Below are 15,913 nucleotides of genomic sequence, written 5' to 3'. Positions count from 1 at the left end.
CAGAGATGCTTTTCACTCGACGACACCCACAGGCGCATTAAAATGCACCACGTGACCCAGAGCACGCTCAGACCGTGCAACACAACATGTGCAAGACAATTATGCACTGAGAGAAAACACATTTATTACTTCAGTGAAGATGTTTGAACGTCGAGACATAAAAATAAATCAAGAGCGGCCCACTGTGCAGTGTAACGGGGACTATAATTACGTAAATGGCACTGATGAACAGATTACTGTGGGCTAAATTATTCTTCTTCACAATGTGCAAGTTGTTTCCCTCACATAGAAGTGCCAGGAGAGGTTGACTCCTCACACATGTCCTGATGACTGTCTTCAACAGGGACAGTGTGGTGTTTAGAAGCTTGGCATGTGTTTAACTACAGGTCCAAACCATACTGACAGCTGAATCCAGTGGTACAACGCTAAACTAATATATATGGATGCATATTAATAAATAAAATAAATTAAAATTAATTAATTAAATTAATTAAATCCAGTTTTTCTCATCAGTTTTTACAGATTGGAGGTTCATACTTTCATACTTGAGTAATAGAGTAATAATGTTAAATTAGTAATAATGTTTATAGGCCATAAATACAAAAGCCTGGCAAGATAAACAAGTCAAGTGTGTTTATTATAAACCCAACAGGAGACAAGTTGTTTAAATGCTGCAATATCTGAAGAAAGCCAGGCTGTTTGGCCTGTAAAATGATATTTCATATCATAGTTTTTATTTATTCAGGTTGTTTGGCTTTGCAGTCGCTGTTTACACTAAACAGAAATGACCCTGCTCAGCTAAACTGCATAACTTCTATACAGAGAAGCAACATTTATAGGGAAAAGATCAATCTCATTGCATGTGGATGTAAATCTAAACCATTTAACAAAAAAATCCAGATTCATGCCAATTTTTTTTTTTTTTTTTTTTTACCGTGTCCTGTCTGGCAGAGTATCGCTCAGAATTGTTGTCTGAGTGCCAAGAAATTGCCCAACAGATTTACTTTCACAAGCAGAGCATCACAGCTAGTGCTTTAAAGCTCTGCTTAATATTTTTAAAAGAAACTTTATTATAAACTTCTTTGGGAATATTTCAATTGTTACGGACATGGAGACTGAAATGAAAAGGAAAAATGAAGCTCAAAAAAGAGAGAGATGGGGAAAAAGGGGAGAAAAGGAGGAAAGAGTGGAGGAGAGAAAGAAGGATAAAGAGAATACAAGATTACACCCTGCTTGCTTATACACCTACAGCTGTTTTTTTTTTGCCAATTTGTTTTAATTGTTTTATCTGTCAGAAAGACAAGACTTCTTCCTTTAAACATTTTAACACATTTTTAAAAGGTTATTGACTTAAGTTTAAAAGAAATGCACATTCAGCAGAAGTGAGCTGGCTGTCGCAGCACCCCTCGCTGCTTCTAGTTTCCCTCCAGTGACTCTATATAGATCTGCTGCTGACATTTCAGATGACTCCATAGGTTTATTGTGTTTTCATTCTTCTCTTTTCCAGCTCCCCTCCTTATCAGTCAGTAGCAGGTTTTGCACTTGGGTTTCCCTGGATATGGATCAATAAAATATTTAAATAAGGAATGAGGACCACTGTTGAGCCATCAAACTGCAGTTATTCAAAATTCATCAATGAAGGAGCTCAAATGTTGCAGTGCAACTGTGTGGATATGAAGGAAACAAAAGCTGTATAATTTTCTCAGTGAAAGAGCAGCCAAATTTGTTTTCTTCTTATTATCATTTGAACAGGCAGTGCATTGTTGTCACCTATGAGGCTAGAGTGCAAACTGTGGTTGCCTGAGTGGGACACTGTGGAGCGGCTGATCCAAAAATAGCATGTGTAAATTTTACTGTCTATGCAGCAACAACATTGTGCTGCTTCCAGATGCACGATTGTTCATTCCCTACATTTCCAATAGAATGTAAATATTTTGTAATTTGTTAATTAACTGGCTTACCTATATGCAATCCCTTGCAATGATGTTTTGCAACCCCCAACTACAATACAAGAATGGTACAAATTGTGGCCCCCCCAAGCACAGATGGTTAATGCAGTAGGGCAAGTTTTTCAGCTCTTAGAACGAGATTTTCAGATAAATCTTTTTGGGGGCTGATGCCTATCTCCAGCGATCATTGGATGAAATGAGTGGTACACATTCATCCAATCATTACTTGATTAAATTACTGCTTATTAATTAATTCTTTGATACTACAGAAAAGCAGTAAATCTGACCATAAAGTAGCTTATAACTCATTACAGTTATATGTTTGAACATAAAATACTGCATGTGAAATGTTAGATCAGCACATTTTAAGTTGTTAGTTTTATCTCTGATTTTTCCTTTGCTTTCCTGATTTATTTTAAACACATGTTTCCTCAGTAACTCAGTGTAACAGACAGGCTCTGGTTCATATGGCTTCATATTTAGCCTGCTGCAGTGTTACTGTGATTCCCATAAGAGCAGAGCAGAAGCAGACAATAATAAAAAGAAGCAGCAGGGTGTCCATGCACCAAAATGAACATTGGTAGTATTTATCATGTGCTTTTTGTGATCTTTTACCTCATCTTAACTGCTCAGTCTCTTCAGCATCAGGTTTCCCAATCAAGATCAATGTTGGCTTTGTAGAAAGTATCTGCACACACATGCAGCCAGTGACATCATTTTGCTGTGAGAGTGGGGGTTCTCACAAAGGGGTTCCCCAGCTGCAGCCCCACATTGCTGTCTGTCTCTCTAATCGCCTCACACTCCCACAAAGAAACACACTTATTACAAACTCCAGTTTAATTGGTCCCTTTGAGACAGCCCAGAGTGAGATTAAAAAAACAAGCTCACTCATCAAGTCCAGCTGATGTAGGCTCACCAAAGAAGTCAAAGTTTGAAAGGCAAATCAAATATCAGCCGGCTTTGGTGCCCGACTGTTTCCTGACCTGATCTGTAGCGGTCATCCCTGGTTCCTCCATTACGATGTGTCCTGCGAGAGCGGCGTTCACGGTACCGGGATGAGTTGGCAGGGGCGGGGGCATGGCTGGACGAACTGGGAGCAGAAGGCTGTGCATCATTCTGAGGGGGCGCCACTGTCAAACAAACACAACAAATTGGTCAATTTTCAGCTCTGTTGGTCCATGCTGGATATAATCTATGAACACATCATGTCTAAGTGCCAATAGGTAGCACTAACAATCAAACTCTTCATTCTGGAGGTTGTTACCATGGTAAGAAAACTCAAAGTTTCCCATTTTCATAAGCAGTGAGATGTTTAAAAATGAAATCAGTGGAAGCACAGAAAGGTAAGAACCTGTTTAAAAGAGACACTGTATTTTCTATGTCATACTGAGACATGTCTGTGTTTCAAATGTCAAGAACTGAATTTTCTAGAATGAACACATAAAGACTGTTGTTTTAGTGACTGGCTGTTTTGCAAATATACAGGTCCTTCTCAAAATATTAGCATATTGTGATAAAGTTAATTATTTTCCATAATGTAATGATGAAAATTTAACATTCATATATTTTAGATTCATTGCACACTAACTGAAATATTTCAGGTCTTTTATTGTCTTAATACGGATGATTTTGGCATACAGCTCATGAAAACCCAAAATTCCTATCTCACAAAATTAGCATATCATTAAAAGGGTCTCTAAACGAGCTATGAACCTAATCATCTGAATCAACAAGTTAACTCTAAACACCTGCAAAAGAGTCCTGAGGCCTTTAAAACTCTCAGCCTGGTTCATCACTCAAAACCCCAATCATGGGTAAGACTGCCGACCTGACTGCTGTCCAGAAGGCCACTATTGACACCCTCAAGCAAGAGGGTAAGACACAGAAAGACATTTCTGAACGAATAGGCTGTTCCCAGAGTGCTGTATCAAGGCACCTCAGTGGGAAGTCTGTGGGAAGGAAAAAGTGTGGCAGAAAACGCTGCACAACGAGAAGAGGTGACCGGACCCTGAGGAAGATTGTGGAGAAGGGCCGATTCCAGACCTTGGTGGACCTGCGGAAGCAGTGGACTGAGTCTGGAGTAGAAACATCCAGAGCCACCGTGCACAGGCGTGTGCAGGAAATGGGCTACAGGTGCCGCATTCCCCAGGTCAAGCCACTTTTGAACCAGAAACAGCGGCAGAAGCGCCTGACCTGGGCTACAGAGAAGCAGCACTGGACTGTTGCTCAGTGGTCCAAAGTACTTTTTTCGGATGAAAGCAAATTCTGCATGTCATTCGGAAATCAAGGTGCCAGAGTCTGGAGGAAGACTGGGGAGAAGGAAATGCCAAAATGCCAGAAGTCCAGTGTCAAGTACCCACAGTCAGTGATGGTCTGGGGTGCCGTGTCAGCTGCTGGTGTTGGTCCACTGTGTTTTATCAAGGGCAGGGTCAATGCAGCTAGCTATCAGGAGATTTTGGAGCACTTCATGCTTCCATCTGCTGAAAAGCTTTATGGAGATGAAGATTTCATTTTTCAGCTCGACCTGGCACCTGCTCACAGTGCCAAAACCACTGGTAAATGGTTTACTGACCATGGTATCACTGTGCTCAATTGGCCTGTCAACTCTCCTGACCTGAACCCCATAGAGAATCTGTGGGATATTGTGAAGAGAACGTTGAGAGACTCAAGACCCAACACTCTGGATGAGCTAAAGGCCGCTATCGAAGCATCCTGGGCCTCCATAAGACCTCAGCAGTGCCACAGGCTGATTGCCTCCATGCCACGCCGCATTGAAGCAGTAATTTCTGCAAAAGGATTCCCAACCAAGTATTGAGTGCATAACTGTACATGATTATTTGAAGGTTGACGTTTTTTGTATTAAAAACACTTTTCTTTTATTGGTCGGATGAAATATGCTAATTTTGTGAGATAGGAATTTTGGGTTTTCATGAGCTGTATGCCAAAATCATCCGTATTAAGACAATAAAAGACCTGAAATATTTCAGTTAGTGTGCAATGAATCTAAAATATATGAATGTAAAATTTTCATCATGACATTATGGAAAATAATGAACTTTATCACAATATGCTAATATTTTGAGAAGGACCTGTACTGTTTGCTGCTAAACAGTTTAAAATCCCAACTCAGCAATTAATTTGTCTTTGTTTTATGACAGTAAAACTCAAACTTTCATGCTGGGTTGGTTCCCAATATCAAGGTACGCTAAAATACTGCTCCTACATTTCAGAGTGCTCATAATGTGATGCCAGATAAAGTGCCAGAGTGACTGCCGGGGAAAAATGGGGAAAAGAGTAACGCTTGCACTGCCACTCTCCCATGTGTTGCTGCACACTACTGGTCATCTGGCTGAAAGACGATTGCTATGCTTGATATACTGTAGAAACTACACTGCTCAAAACAATAAAGGGCACACTTCACACAATATAACTCCAAGTAAATCAAACTGTCCACTTAGGAAGCAACACTGATTGACAATCAATTTCACTGATGTTGTTCAAATGGAAAAGACAACAGGGGGAAATCTTTGGTGATTAGCAAGACACACTCAATAAAGGAGTGGTTCTGCAGGTGGGGACCACGGACCACTTCTCAGTACCTATACTTTCTGGCTCATGTTTTGGTCACTTTTGAATGTTGGTGGTGCTTTCACACTCGTGGTAGCATGAGACGGACTCTACAACCCACACAAGTGGCTCAGGTAGTGCAGCTCATCCAGGATGGCACATCAATGCGAGCTGTGGTAAGAAGGTTTGCTGTGTCTGTCAGCGTAGTGTCCAGAGCCTGGAGGCGCTACCAGGAGACAGGCCAGTACACCAGGACACGTGGAGGAGGCCGTAGGAGGGCAAGAACCCAGCAGCAGGACCGCTACCTCCGCCTTTGTGGAAGGAGGAACAGGAGGAGCACTGCCAAAGCCCTGCAAAATGACCTCCAGCAGGCCACAAATGTGCATGTGTCTGCACAAATGGTTAGAAACCGACTCCATGAGGATGGTATGAGGGCCCGACGTCCAGAAATGGGGGTTGTTCCCCACACCTGAATCCGATTGAGCCCATCTGGGACATCATGTCTCCCTCCATCCACCAACGTCACGTCGCACCACAGACTGTCCAGGAGTTGGCGGATGCTTAGTCCAGGTCTGGGAGGAGATCCCTCAGGAGACCATCCGCCGTCTCATCAGGAGCCCAGGCGTTGTAGGGAGGTCATACAGACACGTGGAGGCCACACACAATACTGGGCCTCATTTTGACTTGTTTTGAGGACATTACATCAAAGTTGGATCAGCCTGTAGTTTTTCCACTTTAATTTTGTGTGTGACTCCAAATCCAGGCCTCCATTGGTTAATAAATTTGATTTCCATTGATGATTTTTGGGTGATTTTGTTGTCAGCACATTCAACTTTGTACAAAACAAAGTATTCAATGAGAATATTTCATTCATTCAGATCTAGGATGTGTTATTTGAGTGTTCCCTTTATTCTTTTGAGCAGTGTAAATGAGTAACACCCATCATTCTTAGTAAGGTAACGCTGAATTTAAGCTAGGAGTTGGATAGGAAGCTGCTTTAAATAAAAGCAATTAGATGATGTCACACATTTTTGATTTTAATCTTTGAGTTAAAACAATGAAACAGTGAAACTGTGGTATTTTTAGTCCAATTTATCACACAGTGAGACTCTTATACCGGCCTATACTTCTAATAAAAAAAACTATGGCTACTGACGGCAGGAAGGCAAGATTTTGTATCCTCTTATGTTTTTTGAAGAGGAATTAGAATCGGATTGGTGCATCTCTAGTTCTGACAATATCCAATAGCTTTCAACTTGGAAGGCATAGAAAAATGGGTTTCCTGATTATTTTAAGGAGCAAAAATATTTAAAGTCAGCTCAAGAAATAAAAGGTTTTCTTAGAGGTTTGGTATACATTTTTTACCTTTCTAGAATTAATATTGTGTGTATCTTCTGGCACATCAATTCTCTTGATTTGATTCAAACATTTTAACATTTTTTTTTCCAGGAAGGATATTTAAATCAATGTGTTTCGGAATGTTTTGTATTATATGGCTATAGGAAAACATCTCGGCAAATGCAAGTTGGCCAGGACATTAAAACCACCCAAACCAAGATGGCCTTTCCTCTGGGAGGAACCTTGGAAATAAGGTAAGGATTCTAGACATTCAGTATGAGTTTAGAGTAGATTCTTTTTATACTCTTGGAAATAAAGAGGTGATCGGATCTTACCTGGAGTTTGGATTATGAAGGGAGCCAGAAGTTTGGTCCTCTTCTTCTCGTAGCCCTTCTGAGTGATGTCACCTGTGAAACAAAAAGGTTACTTAGATTTAAATTGGCAGAAGAACATAAAAACATCAGCTTCTTCATTGTGCCTATAAAATGAAAGAAAAGGTTTTAACTTTGCTACATGAATAACTGTCCCTTCTTCTGACGACTTTCAAAAGATGCCATCTGTGATCAAAAGAGAGAGCAACAGGGAAAAATACACGGGTTGGAAACCAGTAAAGAGGATGGTGAAAACAGATGGGTGTACACAGTGTTGCAGTGATCCCTAGAGATAGCTTCGGGCATCAAAGATGTGCCTCTGTTCCAGCCTCAATGAAGAGAAAAACAAAACAGGACTAAATGTGGACGGAGACGGAAGCGTGGGCTGGAGACGAGGTGATTCACAGACTCGGAGACAACAAAGACAGCGGACTGGTGGGAGATGAAACAAAAATGACGAGATCACAGAATCGAAAAATGTGGAAATCAGGAGAAATGGAGAAGAGAGTTGGACAAAGCCTAATTTCTAGCACCTACTTTAACCTTAACTAAGGAACAGGAAGTCCCCCTTTGAAATCCCCTCCTGCTAAACAGCCCATCTGTACCCTCTATCCCAATAGACCAAACACAGGTTCACAGAGCTCTCCTCTGGCCTTGCAGCATCTCTGCCAAAACTCAATGTGGGTAAAGCTTTTACATTTTCACATGTACTATAAATTTATCTGTAAAACCTCTCCTCACTTTTGCAGAAAAAGGATCAGAGATGGATCGTTTACTCTTGCTTGTTCCTGGCAAAGTGATGACCAATAATTTTTCTGTTATCAAATTTTAGACTTAACCTCGAGAGCTGAAGGATACCCTTAAATAGGGCCACTGTCTGATCCAGCCTTATAAAAACCAGTCATTGTTCTGCAGTAGTATTCGTTCCTGAAACGCTGAGCTTTGATCACCGATTATAAATAATCAGCTGCAGACTTGGGTCAACTTATGGTTCCAAAGTATGTAGCAGTTTCTAAACCACAACATGTTCTTCTCATATTTCATTCCTGCAGGTTATAATACTTTTAATAAGATACCAGAGACAGTGCAGAGCATTGTCGTCTTTTTGAAACTGTTCCTAGAATTTGTAGAGTTACGGCTTGAATACCAGTAGAGCATTGCATATAGATCTTTCTCAGTTTACAGACAGTAGCCCCTTTTCCACTGCAGGGACTTTCAGGCATTAGCCAGGATTTTGAAAGGCCTCCGTGTGTTTTTGACACAATTTTACCCGAGAAATGTTAAATTCCCGGGTCCACACTTTCCGGGATAAAAAGATCATGGCCTGGGGATAGGACTTTCATGTTACACAGGGATTTTTAAGGGGCGGGGTTATGTGCTGAGCAACAATGATTGGTGGACACTTTCTTGCAGTGTTCTGACTTCTGCTCACCCACCATGTTTAAGACCTGAGTGTTTTGTAGTTGTTTTCTATGCATTTTATATTTTAGCATGCTTAGAATGAACCAGAGGAAGAGGACATATGATAAGTGGGAGAATGATGAAATACAGGCTCTTTTGACAGTTTTGATATTTCCTTCGGGCTTTGCTTGTTTGGCCTTTGGTTTCTGATTAGTGGGTAGTGCAGTTTTCTTCACAACGTTCCCATATGTCATTAGGCTGATTTAAATAGATTGTCCACTGCTTTTTAGAGCTGTGTCTGACAACTATTATGTGATCGGGAAATTCGAAGTGGGCGTGGTTGCTAATCTAAATAATAAGACATAAAATGGAAAATTTATATCAACCAAATACACACCTCAAAAAAAGTAAAGGACCCAATTTTATTGAGAGCATAATATCAAGCCAGTTAAACTCCTTTAACACTGATCTGGTCAGTAGGAAAGGGGGTTGTTAATCACTGTTAGCTGCTTTGATGTTAATGAAATTAACAATAGGTGCACTGAAGGGGCAACAATGAGACAACCCCAAAAAACAGGAATGGTTTTGCAGATAGAGGCCACAGACATTTTCCCCTCCTCATTTGTTTTACTGTATTTCAGTAGTTTTACATTTGACCAAGGTCAGTGTCACTACTGGTAGTATAAGGCGGACAGGGCGGTTGGAGGTCCTTAACACATCAGCAGGACCAGTATCTGCTCCTTTGTGCAAGGAGGAACAAGATGAGTACTGCCAGAGCCCTCCAGTGGGCCACTGGCAAGAATGTCTCTGACCAAATCATTACAAAAAGACTTTATGAGGGTGGCCTGAGGGCCCAATATCCTCTAGTAGGCTGTGGTCATTGCCTGGCACCATGGAGTTTGACTGGCATTTGCCAGGGAACACCAGAATTGGCAGGTTCAGCCCTATTCTTTTCAAAGATGAGAGCAGGTTAACTCTGAGCTCATAGACGTGAAAGCGTCTGGGGAAGCTGCTGTGAACATTAGGCTGCCTGCAACATTGTTCAGCAGGATTGGTTTGATGGTGGGTCAGTGTTGGTCTGGGGAGGCATATCCATGGAGGGACGCACAAACCTGTACAGGATAATCGATGACACCCTGACTGCCATTGGATATCGAGATGAAATCCTCAGACTCACTGTTAGAACCTTCACTGGTACAGTGGGTCCTGGTTTCCACCTGTTGCATGATGTGAAGAGTATGCAAGCAGTTCCTAGAATATGAAGGAATTGACACCATTGAATGGCCTCCATGCTCTCCTGATCTAAATCCAATAGAACATCTCTTGAGGCCATACGAACTACTCAGTACCATGTTGAGTTGTTGCAATTGGACAAGCCTGCCACATATGCTTTTCAGTTTAAATTTCTCTGTGACTTCAGACTAAGCCCTCTGTGGGTTGATCACTTTCATTTTCATCAAATGATGTGGCATCCTTTTGTTCCTAACACATTACCCGTTCCATGTCAGTATGGATATCCACCATGACTTCTTTTTCCAATTGAGATCTGACATGTTTTCAAAGTGTTCCTTTAATTTTTTTGAGCTGCATACCTGTGCTCTCTCAGTCTGCGCATGTTTTATTTGTGCATCAAAATAAATATAATTTAATTAAGTTTTGTAAATAATCAATGGTGAGACGACGTTTAAGATATGTTGGGAAGGCCAGAAGTGGTCCCAGGAATAAGATTTTAATGAATAAATACATACATACAGTACAGACCAAAAGTTTGGACACACCTTCTCATTCAAAGAGTTTTCTTTATTCTCATGACTATGAATATTGTAGCTTCACACTGAAGGCATCAAAACTATGAATTAACACATGTGGAATTATATACTGAACAAAAAAGTGTGAAGCAACTGAAAATATGTCTTATATTCTAGGTTCTTCAAAGTAGCCACCTTTTGCTTTGATTACTGCTCTGCACACTCTTGGCATTCTGTTGATGAGCTTCAAGAGGTAGTCACCTGAAATGGTTTTCCAACAGTCTTGAAGGAGTTCCCAGAGATGCTTATCACTTGTTGGCCCTTTTGCCTTCACTCTGCGGTCCAGCTCACCCCAAACCATCTCGATTGGGTTCAGGTCCGGTGACTGTGGAGGCCAGGTCATCTGGTGCAGCACCCCATCACTCTCCTTCTTGGTCAAATAGCCCTTACACAGCCTGGAGGTGTGTTTGGGGTCATTGTCCTGTTGAAAAATAAATGATGGTCCAACTAAACGCAAACCGGATGGAATAGCATGCCGCTGCAAGATGCTGTGGTAGCCATGCTGGTTCAGTATGCCTTCAATTTTGAATAAATCCCCAACAGTGTCACCAGCAAAGCAACCCCACGCCATCACACCTCCTCCATGCTTCACGGTGGGTACCAGGCATGTAGAGTCCATCTGTTCACCTCTTCTGCGCCGCACAAAGACACGGTGGTTGGAACCAAAGATCTCAAACTTGGACTCATCAGACCAAAGCACAGATTTCCACTGGTCTAATGTCCATTCCTTGTGTTCTTTAGCCCAAACAAGTCTCTTCTGCTTGTTGCCTGTCCTCAGCAGTGGTTTCCTAGCAGCTATTTTACCATGAAGGCCTGATTCACAACGTCTCCTCTTAACAGTTGTTCTAGAGATGTGTCTGCTGCTAGAACTCTGTGTGGCATTGACCTGTTCTCTTATCTGAGCTGCTGTTAACCTGCAGTTTCTGAGGCTGGTGACTCGGATGAACTTATTGTCCACAGCAGAGGTGACTCTTGGTCTTCCTTTCCTGGGGCGGTCCTCATGTGAGCCAGTTTCTTTGTAGCGCTTGATGGTTTTTGTGACTGCACTTGGGGACACTTTCAAAGTTTTCCCAATTGTTCAGACTGACTGACCTTCATTTCTTAAAGTAATGATGGCCACTCGTTTTTCTTTACTGAGTTGCTTTTTTCTTGCCATAATACAAATTCTAACAGTCTATTCAGTAGGACTATCAGCTGTGTACTGTATCCACCTCCTGCACAACACAACTGATGGTCCCAACCCCATTTATAAGGCTTGAAATCCCACTTATTAAACCAGACAGGGCACACCTGTGAAGTGAAAACCATTTCAGGTGACTACCTCTTGAAGCTCATCAACAGAATGCCAAGAGTGTGCAGAGCAGTAATCAAAGCAAAAGGTGGCTACTTTGAAGAACCTAGAATGTAAGACATATTTTCAGTTGTTTCACACTTTTTTGTTCAGTATATAATTCCACATGTGTTAATTCATAGTTTTGATGCCTTCAGTGTGAAGCTACAATATCCGTAGTCATGAAAATAAAGAAAACTCTTTGGTAAATGGACTGAATTTATATAGCGCCTTTCCAGTCATACAGACCGCTCAAAGCGCTTTCTCCTAGAGCCACATTCACCCACACTCACTAATGCTCACACATTCATACACCGATACGCAGATCGGTAGGCAACTTGAGGTTAAGTGCCTTGCCCAGGGGCACATCGACATACAGCAGGAGGAAGCTCGAATTGAACCCAATACCTTCCGATTGCAAGACGACTACTCTTCCTACTGAGAAGGTGTGTCCAAACTTTTGGTATGTACTGTACATATCTTATAACTGGAGCTCTTTTGAATAAGTCCACAATAAACAGACATTTAAACTCATAACAACCAGAACAGAACACTTAAGAAAAATAATATAATATTCAGGCTCACTATATCAGTTTTCACTTTGTTTTTATCATTTAACTGAGTTTTAATGAGACCCCTGAACTTGTTTGCTTTTGATAAGCTTTGATAGATCACCAGAGTGGAAACTGGTGTTTCTTTTCTCTCTCTCCCGGTAGAGGAGCGTCATGAAGGTGAACAGCAATGACACTCCTGCTCTAGTCTTTCCCACCTGTAGTTGTTTTACTGTGCCTTTTTTGCTCTTTTGGTTGAATAAAGCTTGGTGAATTTTACACCTGGGTCCTACTAAAGCATCACACATACCCAACGATTATCCCTACTAACTGCTGATATTTACCCATCATCTTGGAAATAAAATATTAAATGTTTCCACGTACCCACTGCAATGCGCTCACTTAGCACTAGGGGTACGAGTTCCCCCTGTTGGGAATCACTGCCTTACAGTGATTCTGTTTTAGGACAAAATAAGCCAATCAGACATTCTTCTCTGCGGTCAATTGGCAGACTTTGTCAACTGTGTCTGAATGCATTCAGATTCAAACTGAAACTCAAAGTGTACTTTCTGACTGACTGATCGGCTCACCATATTTAGATTTGCAGTCAGTGGCTGTTTTCTTCCCCGGTCCTAGGTTTTCTCTCTGGCCAAGGGACGATTATCGTAGGAGATGGAGCTAGCAGTGGTTCCAGAACACTAAAACTGCCATGGGGGGAGCAAAATGTCTTATAGGTTGCTATTTCTACCTTTTTTGAGAGAATTAAACCCCCCCCCCAAAAAGGTATCCGCTGCTAAAAAAGTTTGCATAATATGTTCAGTTTTTGAATCCTGTTTTCTTTGGGGAGCGGCAGCTGGAAAAGGATGAACCTGGCTCACAGACAGCAGCTTGGCTCAGGAGGTTTTGGTTCTGGAAGACATCTGTGGAGTGAGGTGGCTGCAAGAAACTGGCAAAGCTTTGAGCCTCCCAGCTGTTAATGTTGCAAAAAACACAAACATAGGAGATCGTCATCAGATAATGATCACAATGAAACGTTTGGGAGCATACTGACGGATTATTCCAAATGAACAGTCTTTTCAGTTAGAACTGCGCAAATATTGTGAGTAAAACAGATTATTTTTTATTTATCTTTTATATATTTTGTGTTTTTGCTGAAATAATTTTAGTAAGACGTGTAGTCAGTCTCATTAAACCAATTTTTTATTTCCAAGGATGCTCTTCATATGGTTTTTATTTTGACTCTAAACTTCCCAAATTTCACTTGGTCTGATCTTGGTGGCCTACTTGGCTGTAACTGCGTTGTGAGCTATTAGTATAGAAACATTAGTAGGCAAGGTCTGCTGCAAGTTTACCAGAAACTCATTGCTAGCTAAGTGGTTAACTTGGTAATGTTTAGAGTGCTGTAAAACTGTAATTTTTTATTTTATCATCAAATAAACTGAGGTTGATAAGGTCAGATGTTTGTTTTGGAAAGTTTAGTGTTATTTACAAGATCTTTCTCAGTGGTTTGTCAGAACAGATAAGATAGCCATGCTTAAAGATTTGTCACATCTCAGTGGAAAAACCACAGACACAGGGAATAGCAAGACCGCTCATGTTTGTAATCGCCTGAGAGCTCGCTCCAAAATAATACCAACTCAGGGGCTTGGGAGCTTTTTTTTCTGGGGAAAAAATATGGAAGAAAGGCAAACACTTCCATAAGTAATGGATGAACAGTACAGTTGGCTGCGCTCAGTCACATGATTTATTTTTAGCTTTTGTGAATAGGCAATTTCTCTGCAAAAACACAGAGAGAGCGAGAGAGAGAGGAAGGGATGGAGTCAGGGATGGGGGAGGGGTCAGCATGCATTAAATCAAACCCAAAGTAATCGCTCCTCCATCTGGATAATTCTGAAGTTATCTGTTTTCCAGCAGTTAGAGATGACAAGAGTTAAACTACTGCTGCCGCTGGACATTTGTTAGAGTAGGAAAAAGCGAGGGGAACTGGTGGATAATAATAGTTTAATTATTGCATCTAATATGTTTGCAAAACATGCATTACAAAGAAAAATATGAACTAGTACTTGTAAACACTCAATTTACAGGTTACCAAGGGTCAAAATCTTCTCAGGAGGCAAAGCACAGCTCCATGGGGGGAGAAGAGGGCCTCACTTGTTAGCACACTTTTACACAGTGACCCAGTCGTATCAGTCCCAGCGTGGACGTCACAATCAAATGATTTCAGAGCCGACCTTAGCACGAGACAGCCACTGCTTGTCCCAGTTTTTCAGCTGCATCATAAAAAAGAATGATGCAAAACATCAAAGCTCTGCATCCTCTCAGGCCTAAACGTTCTCGTATTTTTTGTAATATTTGAGCTGTGGTACTGCTGCTCGCCCTCCGTCTGCCCCACAGCCACTCAGGCTGAATAGTAATTAGCTGCACATCTTCATTCTCTTTCTCTGCTTCTCACGCACCCCCATCACATCACACTCAATTGCTCTTGCCAGAAAACAACAAACATTTATGTCAACATCTACTTGTTAAAAATCACACAAACACATGATAAACAATCGAGTAAGACTTTATTTCCACAATGTCTGAGTAATCTGTGTTTGATCCAATCTTTCTGATGTCATATGCTGACTCCACCATCAAGAGCTGTGATAAGAATCGGCACTGTGCCACTTCTGCCTTTGTTGATTGAGTTCAAGTCTGTAATTTTCAACAGGGTTGTTTTTTATTCAGCAAACCAGTATTCCTGAGGCCCAAAGAGCTGGCACAGTTTTATTTGCAGAATAAACATCTTCTGAGACCTCCAAGTGGCTATTTTTGCTCTTATCAATTCCAACTCATCGCTTACAGACACCATCAACTGGACACACATAACCAGCATGAGTATCAATCAGAATCAGCTTTATTGCCAAGTTCGTACATACAAACAAGGAATTTGACTCCAGTAAACTTTGCTTTCTGGTTTTTGTTTTTGCATTTCAGAATATACATATATACAATATACAAATATACACATATATAAATAAAAAGATGCATTTGCAACTTCAGTATGCAGTTGTTTGGTACTCTATTAAATGTTCATCAGAGAAGCAGCCTGGGGGAAGAAACTGTCTCTGTGGCGGCTGGTTTTAGTGAACAGTGCTCTGCAGCGTCGGCCTGAAGGTAAAACTCTAAACAGTTTATGTGCAGGGTGTGTGGGGTCTGCAGAGATTTTTGCAGCTCTTTTTCTGGATGACCTTCCCTCCTAGATGGAGGGAAGGTCAGCCCTGATGATTCTCTCTGCAGTCCTGATTATTCGTTGCAGTCTGGACCTGTCCTGTTTTGTGGATGAGCCAAACCACACTGAGATGGATGAAGATAGGACAGACTGAATGATGGCAGTGTAGAAGATGACCAGCAGCTCCTGTGGAAGGTTGAACTTCTTGAGTTGCCTCAGGAAGTACAGTCTCTGCTGTGCCTTCTTCAGAACATTGACTATGTGTGAGGACCATCTTAGGTTTCAAGAAATGGTGGTTCCTAGGAACCTGAAGTGGTCCACAGCTAAATATGACATCATTAATGGTTAAAATATAAGTACTCAGAACAACATGCGTTTGTCTTCAAA

At 41.3% G+C, this 15,913-nt stretch overlaps 1 protein-coding gene across 4 annotated transcripts in view; it reads right to left on the bottom strand.

Annotated features, from left to right (window-relative positions):
* The window catches only part of dip2bb (disco-interacting protein 2 homolog Bb), a 63,839-nt gene that overhangs the window by 28,481 nt on the left and 19,445 nt on the right, over window positions 1–15,913 (bottom strand). For all 4 annotated transcript variants that reach the window (XM_047348181.1, XM_047348183.1, XM_047348182.1 and 1 more), the window contains exons 2-3: window positions 7,190–7,261; window positions 2,933–3,079 (exon numbers count right to left, since the gene is read on the bottom strand). In XM_047348181.1, the coding sequence (XP_047204137.1) occupies window positions 2,933–3,079; window positions 7,190–7,261 (219 nt within the window). The remainder of the gene's footprint in view (window positions 1–2,932; window positions 3,080–7,189; window positions 7,262–15,913) is intronic.

Source organism: Girardinichthys multiradiatus, chromosome 20 (genome assembly GCF_021462225.1).
Source record: "Girardinichthys multiradiatus isolate DD_20200921_A chromosome 20, DD_fGirMul_XY1, whole genome shotgun sequence".
NCBI classification, from domain to species: Eukaryota; Metazoa; Chordata; class Actinopteri; order Cyprinodontiformes; family Goodeidae; genus Girardinichthys; species Girardinichthys multiradiatus.
The sequence above is the reverse complement of the archived record's forward strand: the minus strand, read 5'-3'. Positions and strand labels throughout refer to the sequence as shown.